At 48.9% G+C, this 8,256-nt stretch overlaps 1 protein-coding gene across 1 annotated transcript; it reads left to right on the forward strand.

Moving 5' to 3' along the window:
- Positions 1-5,094: 5,094 nt before the first annotated feature.
- On the forward strand, positions 5,095-6,771 carry LOC122811698 (putative per-hexamer repeat protein 5). Its single transcript, XM_044083714.1, has one exon. The coding sequence runs from the start codon at positions 5,095-5,097 to the stop codon at positions 6,769-6,771; it is 1,677 nt and encodes a 558-aa protein (XP_043939649.1).
- Positions 6,772-8,256: the final 1,485 nt, after the last annotated feature.

Genomic DNA, 8,256 nt, shown 5'->3' on the forward strand with positions numbered 1-8,256 from the left:
GTTCTTATGGCAGATGAGAAAGTCACAGGGACTCTTGTTCATATGGCAGATGAGGAAGGCACAGGGACTGCTATTCTTATGTCAAACAATGAAGGCACAGGGAGTGCTGCTCATATGGCAGAATAGGAAGGCACAGGGACTGCTGTTCCTATACCAGATGAGAAAGACACAGGGACTGCTGTTCTTACGGCAGATGAGGAAGTCACAGGAGCTGCTGTTCTTATGGCAAACAAGGAAGGTACAGGGACTGCTGTTCTTATGGCAGATGAGAAAGGCACAGGGTCTGCTGCTTTTATGGCAGAAATTGAAAGCACAGGGACTGCTGTTCTTATGACAGACGAGGAAGGCACAGGGACTGCTGTTCTTACGGCAGATGAGAAAGGCACAGGGTCTGCTGCTTTTATGGCAGACAAGGAAGGCAAAGGGAATGCATTTCTTATGGAAGATGAAGAAGGCACAGGGACTGCTGTTCCTATACCAGACGAGGAAGACACAGGGAATGCTGTTCTAATGGCAAATGAGGAAGACAGAGGAAATGCTGATCTTATGACAGATGAAGAAGGCACAGAAACTGTGGTTCTTATGGCAGATGAGGAAGGCACAGGGACTGCTGTTCTTAATGCAGACAAGGAAGGCAGAGGTACTGTTGTTATTATGGCAGACAAGGAAGGCACAGGGACTGCTGTTCTTATGGCAGACAAGTATGCACAGGGACTGCTGCTTTTATAGCAGGTGAGGAAGGCACAGGAAATGTTGTTCTTATGGCAAACCAGGAAGGCACAGGGACTGCTGCTCTTATGGCAGACAAGGAAGGCTTAGGGACTGCTGTTCTTATGGCAAACAAGGAAGGCACAGGGAATGCTGTTCTTACATCAGACGAGGAAGGCACAGGGACTGCTGTTTTAAGGAAAGCACAGCGATTGCTGTTTTTGTGGCAGAGAAAGAAGGCACAGGGACTACTGTTCATATGGCACATGAGGAAGGCATAGGGACTGCTGTTCTTCTGCTATTATCATGGCAGACATGAAAGGCACAGGGACTCCTGTTCTTATGGGAAACAAGGAAGGTACAGGGACTACTATTCTTACAGCACACAAGGAAGGCACAGGGACTGCTGCTCTAAGGAAAGCACAGTGACTGCTGTTTTTATGGCAGAGAAAGAAGGCACAGGGACTACTTTTCATATGGCATATGAAGGCATAGGGACTGCTGTTCTTATGGCAGACAAGGAAGGCACAGGGACTGCTGTTCTTATGGCAGATCAGGAAGGCACAGGGACTGCTGTTCCTGTGGCAGACAAGGAAGGCACAGGGACTGCTGTTCTTATGGTAAATGAAGAAGGCTCAGGGAGTGCTGTTCTTACATCAGATGAGGAAGGCCCAGAGACTGCTATTCTGATGGCAGACATGGAAGGCAAAGCGACTGCTGTTCTTATGGCAAACAAGGAAGGCACAGGGACTCCTGTTCTTATGGGAAACAAGGAAGGTACAGGGACTACTATTCTTACAGCACACAAGGAAGGCACAGGGACTGCTGCTCTAAGGAAAGCACAGTGACTGCTGTTTTTATGGCAGAGAAAGAAGGCACAGGGACTACTTTTCATATGGCATATGAAGGCATAGGGACTGCTGTTCTTATGGCAGACAAGGAAGGCACAGGGACTGCTGTTCTTATAGCAGATCAGGAAGGCACAGGGACTGCTGTTCCTGTGGCAGACAAGGAAGGCAAAGCGACTGCTGTTCTTATGGCAAACAAGGAAGGCACAGGGACTGCTGTTCCTATGGCAGACAAGGAAGGCACAGGGACTGCTATTCATATAGCAGACTAGGAAGGCATAGGGACTGCTGTTCTAAGGAAGGCACAGGGACTGCTGTTCTAAGGAAGGCACAGGGACTGTTGTTCTTATGGCAGATGAGTAAAGCACAGGGACTGCTATTCTTACGGCAGACAAGGAAGGCAAAGGGACTGCTATTCTTATAGCAGACAAGGAAGGCATAGGGACTGCTGTTCTAAGGAAGGCACAGGGACTGCTGTTCTTATGGCAGACAAGGAAGGCACAGGCACTACTGTTTATATCGCTAACAAGGAAGGTACATGGACTGCTGTTCATATGGCAGACGAGGAAGGCACTGGGAGTGCTGTTCATATGACAGAGAAAGAAGGCACAGGGACTGCTGTTCTTATGGAAGAGTAGGAAGCCACAGGGACTGCTGCTCATACAGCAGATGATAAAGGCACAGGGTCTGCTGCTTTTATGGCAGATGAGGAAGGCAAAGGGACTGTGTTTCTTATGGCAGATGAAGGCACAGGGACTGCTGTTCTTATGGCACATGAGGAAGGCACAGGCACTCCTGTTCTTATGGCAGATAAGGAAGGCACAGGCACTCCTGTTCTTATGGCAGACAAGGAAGGCACAGGGACTGCTGTTCTTATGCCAACCAAGGAAGGCACAGGGACTGCTGTTCTATTGGCAAATGAGGAAGGCAGAGGGACTGCTGATCGTATGACAGATGAGGAAGGCACAGAAACAGCATTTCTTATGGCAAACGAGGAAGGCACATGGACTGCTGTTCTTATGGCAAACATGGAAGGCACAGGGATTGCTGCTCTTATGGCAGACAAGGAAGGTACTGGGACTGCTGTCCTTATGCAGACAAGGAAGGGAGAGGGACTGCTGTTCTTACGGCAGATGATAAAGGAACAGGGACTGCTGTTCTTATGGCACACAAGGAAGGCACAGGGACTACTGTTCTTATGGCAGGCAGTGAAGGCACAGGGTCTGATGTTCCTATGGTAGGCAATGAAGGCACAGTGTGTGATGTTCATATGGTAAACAAGGAAGGGACAGGGACTACTATCCATACAGCAGATGAGGAAGGCACAGGGACTGCTTTTCTAAGGAAGGCACAGTGACAGCTGTTCTCATGGCAGACAAGGAAGGCACAGGGGCTGCTGTTCTTATGACAGATAAAGAAGGCACAGGGAAGGACTGCTTTTCTAAGGAAGGCACAGTGACAGCTGTTCTCATGGCAGACAAGGAAGGCACAGGGGCTGCTGTTCTTATGACAGATAAAGAAGGCACAGGGACTACTATTCTTATGGCAGACAGGAAAGGCACAGGGACTGCTGTTCCTATGGCAGACTAGGAAGGCACAGGGATGGCTGTTCTTATGGCAAAAAATGAAGACATAGGGACTGCTGTTCCTCTGGCAAACTAGGAAGGCACAGGGATGCCTGTTCCTATGGCAGACACTGGGACTACTGTTCTTAGGACATACGAGGAAGGCACAGGTACTGCTGTTCTTATGGCAGAAAAGGAAGGCACAGGGACTGCTGTTGTTAAGGCAAATGAGAAAGGTACAGGGACTGCTGTTCTGGTGGCAGACAAGGAAGGCCCAGGGACTGCTGTTCTTATGGCAGATGAGAAAGGCACAGCAGTGACTGCTGTTCATATGGCAGAAGACGAGAAAGGCACAGGGACTGCTGTTTTTATGTCAGGAAAGGAAGGCACAGGGACTGCTATTCTTAAAGGCAGATGAAGAAGGCACAGGAACTGCTCTTCTTATGTCAGAAAAGGAAGGCACTGGGAGTGCTGCTCATATGGCAGAATAGGAAGGCATATGGACTGCTGTTCTTATGGCAGATGGGGAAGGCACAGGGACTGATGTTCTTATGGCAGAATAGGAAGGCACAGGGACTGATGTTCTTATGGCAGAATAGGAAGGAACAGGGACTGCTGTTCTTATGTCAGAAAATGAAGGCACAGGGACTGCTGTGCATATGGCAGGCAATGAAGGCACAGGGTGTGATGTTTATATGGTAAACAAGGAAGGGACAGGGAGTACTATCCATACATCAGATGAGGAAGGCACAGGGACTGCTGTTCTTATGGCAAACAAGTATAGCACAGGGAATGCTGTTCTTATGGCAAACAAGTATAGCACAGGGAATGCTGTTCTTACATCATGCGAGGAAGGCACATGGAGTGCTATTTTCATGGCAGACAAGGAAGGCACAGGGACTGCTGTTCTAAGGAGAGTACAAGGACTGCTGTTCTTACAGCAGACAAGGAAGGGACAGGCACTACTGCTATTAAAGCAAACAAGGAAGGCACAGGGGCTGCTGTTCTTATGGCAGAGAAAGAAGGCACAGGGACTACTATCAGTATGGCAGACAAGGAAGGCATAGGGACAGGTGTTCCTAAGGCAGAGTAGGGAAGCACAGGGATGGCTGTTCCTATGGCAGACAAGAAAGGCACAGAGACTGCTGTTGTTAAGGCAAATGAGAAAGGTACAGGGACTGCTGGTCTGGTGACAGACGAGGAAGGCCCAGGGACTGCTGTTTTTATGGCAGATGAGAAAGGCACAGGGACTGCTGTTCATATGGCAGAAGATGTGAAAGGCACAGGACTGCTGTTCTTATGTCAGAAAATGAAGGCACAGGGACTGCTATTCTTAAGGCAGATGAGAAAGGCACAAGAACTGCTTTTCTTATGTCAGAAAAGGAAGGCACTGGGAGTGCTGCTCATATGGCAGAATAGGAAGGCATATGGACTGCTGTTCTTATGGCAGATGAGAAAGGCACAGGGTCTGATGCTTTTATGGCAGACAAGGAAGGCACAGGGACTGATGTTCTTATGGCAGACAAGGAAGGCACAGGGACTGATGTTCTTATGGCAGACAAGGATGGCACAGGGACTGCTGCTCTTGTGACAGACAAGGAAGGCACAGGGACTGCTGCTTTTATAGCAGATGAGGAAGGCACAGGGAATGCTGTTCTTATGGCAGACAAGGAAGGCACAGGGACTGCTGTTCTTACAGCAGATCATGAAGGCACAGGAACTGCTGGTCTTATGGCAAACCAGGAAGGGACAGAGACTGCTGTTCATATGGCAGATGAGAAAGTCAGTGGGACTGCTGCTCTTATGGCACACGAGGAAGGCATAGGAACTGCTGTTCTTATGGCAGACAAGGAAGGCACAGGGAATGCTGTTCTTACATCAGACGTGGAAGGCACAGGGACTGCTGTTTTAAGGAAAGCACAGCGACTGCTGTTTTTGTGGTAGAGAAAGAAGGCACAGGGACTACTGTTCATATGGCACATGAAGGCATAGGGACTGCTGTTCTTATGACAGATCAGGAAGGCACAGGGACTGCTGTTCCTGTGGCAGACAAGAAAGGAACAGGGACTCCTGCACTGATGGCAGATGAGAAAGGCACAGGGACTGCTGTTCTTATGGCAAACAAGGAAGGCAAGGGGACTGCTTTTCTTATAGCAGACGAGAAGGGCTTTAGGACTGCTGCTCTTATGGTAGATGAGGAAGGCACAGGGAATGCCGTTCTTATGGCAGACGAAGAAGGCACTGGGACTGCTGTTCTTATGGCATACAAGGAAGGCAGAGGGACTGCAGTTCTTATGGCAGACGAAGAAGGCATAGGGACTGCTGTTCTTATGGCATACAAGGAAGGCACAGGGACTGCAGTTCTTATGGCAGACGAAGAAGGCATAGGGACTGCTGTTCTTATGGCATACAAGGAAGGCACAGGGACTGCAGTTCTTATGGCAGATGAGGAAGGCACAGGGACAGCTGTTCTGATGTCAGATGAGGAAGTCACAGGGACTGCTGTTCTTATGGCAGAAAAGGAATGCACACGGACTGCTGTTATTATGGAAGATAAGGAAGCCACAGTGACTGGTGTTCTTATGGCAGATGAGAAAGACACAGGGACTGCTGCTCTTATGACAGATGAGGAAGGCACAAGGACTACTGTTCTTATGACAGATGAGGAAGGCACAGGGACTGCTGCTCTTATGACAGATGAGGAAGGCACAGGGACTGCTGCTCTTATGACAGATGAGGAAGGCACAAGGACTACTGTTCTTATGACAGATGAGGAAGACACAGGGACTGCTGCTCTTATGACAGATGAGGAAGGCACAGGGACTGCTGCTCTTATGACAGATGAGGAAGGCACAGGGACTGCTGCTCTTATGACAGATGAGAAAGGCACAGGGACTGCTGCTCTTATGACAGATGAGGAAGGCACAGGGACTGCTGCTCTTATGACAGATGAGGAAGGCACAGGGACTGCTGCTCTTATGACAGATGTGGAAGGCACAAGGACTACTGTTCTTATGGCAAACAAGGAAGGTAGAGGGACTACTGTTATTATTGCAGATGATGAATGCACAGGGACTGATGTTCTAAAGGCAGATGGGGAAGGCACAGGGACTGATGCTCTTATGACAGATGGGGAAGGCACAGGGACTGATGCTCTTATCGCCGACAAGGAATGCACAGAGACTGCTGCTCTGTTGACAGATGTAGAAGGTAGAGGGATTACTGTTCTTATGGCAAACAAGGACTGCATATGGACTGCTATTCTTATGGCATACAAGGAATGTGCAGGGACTGTTGTTCTTATGGTTGATGAGGAAGGCAAAGGGACTGCTGTTATTATGGGTGATAAGGAAGGCATGTGGACTGCTGTTCTTATGGCAAACAAGAAAGGCACAGGGACGGCTGCTCTTATGGCTGACAAGGAAGGCACAGGGACTGCTATTCCTGTGGCAGACAAGGAAGGCATGGGGGCTGCTGTTTTTATGGCTTATATGGAAGGCATTTGTACTGCTGTTGTTATGGTATATGAGGAGGACAAAGGGACCGCTGTTCTTATGGCAGAGAAAGAAGGCACAGGGACTACTATTCTTATGCCAAACAAGGAAGGCACAGGGACTGCTGTTCTTAACACAAACAAGGAAGGCATATAGACTGCAGTTCTTATGGCAGTTGAGGAAGGCTGCTATTATGGAAGATGAGAAAGGCACAATGAATGCTGTTCTTATGACAGAAGAGAAAGGCACAGGGACTGCTGTTCTTATGACAGACAGGAAAGGCACAGGAGCTGCTGTTATTATGGCAGAATAGGAAGGCACAGGGACTGCTGTTCTTATGGCAGACAGAGAGGGCACAGGGCTGCTATTATGGCAGAAAAGGAAGGCACAGGGACTGACATTTATGGAAGACAAGGAAGGCACAAGGACTGCTGTTCTTATGGCAGACAGGAAAGGCACAGGAGCTGCTGTTATTATGGCAGAATAGGAACGCACAGGGACTGCAGTTCTTATGCCAAATGAAGAAGGCACAAGGATTGCTGTACTTATGACAGACAAAAAAGGCACTGGGATTGCTGTTATTATGGCAGATGAGGAAGGCACAAGGACTGCTATTCTTCTGCCAGAAAATGAAGGCATAGGGACCACTGTTCTTACAGCAGATGGGGACGGCACAGTGACTGGTGTTCTTATGGCAGATGAGAAAGACACAGGGACTGCTGTTGTTAAGGCAGATGGGAAAGGCACAGGGACTGCTGTTCTTATGGCAAACAAGGAACGCACAGGGACTGCTGTTCTTATGGCAGACATAGAAGGCACAGGAACTGCTGTTATTATGGCAGACAAGGAAAGCACAGGGATGGCTGTCTGTATGGCAGATGAAGAAGGCACAGGTACTGCTGTTCTTATGATAGATGAGGAAGGCACAGGGACTGCTGTTATTATGGCAAACAAGAGAGGCACAGGGACTGCTATTCCTGTGGCAGATGAGGAAGGCACGGGGGCTGCTGTTTTTATGGCTGATATGGAAGGCATGTGCACTGCTGTGCTTATGGTATATGAGGAAGATAAAGGGACTGCTGTTGTTATGGCAGATAAAAAAGGCACAGGGACTACTATTCTTATGCCAAACAAGGAAGGCACAGGGACTGCTGTTCTTAACGCAAACAAGGAAGGCACATAGACTGCAGTTTTTATGGCAGATGAGGAAGGCAGAGTAACTGCTGTTCTTTTGCCCGACAAGGAATGCACAGGGACTGCTGATATTACGGCAGAAGAGGAAGGCACAGGGAGTGCAGTTCTAATGACAGAAAACAAAGGGATAGGGACTGCTGTTCCTATGGCAGACAGGGAGGGCACAGGGGCTGCTAGTATGGCAGAAAAGGAAGGCACATGGACTGCCATTTATGGAAGACAAGAAAGGGACAGGGACTGCTGTTCTTATGGCAGACAGGGAGGGCACAGGGGCTGCTAGTATGGCAGAAAAGGAAGGCACATGGACTGCCATTTATGGAAGACAAGAAAGGCACAGGGACTGCTGTTCTCATGGCAGACAGGGAAGGCACAGGGGCTGCTGTTATTATGGCAGAATAGGAAGGCACAGGGACTGCAGTTCTTAGAGCAGATGGGGAAGGCACAGGG

This window comes from Protopterus annectens, chromosome 9.part0 (genome assembly GCF_019279795.1).
Source record: "Protopterus annectens isolate FY-2018-M chromosome 9.part0, PAN1.0, whole genome shotgun sequence".
Taxonomy (NCBI): Eukaryota; Metazoa; Chordata; order Ceratodontiformes; family Protopteridae; genus Protopterus; species Protopterus annectens.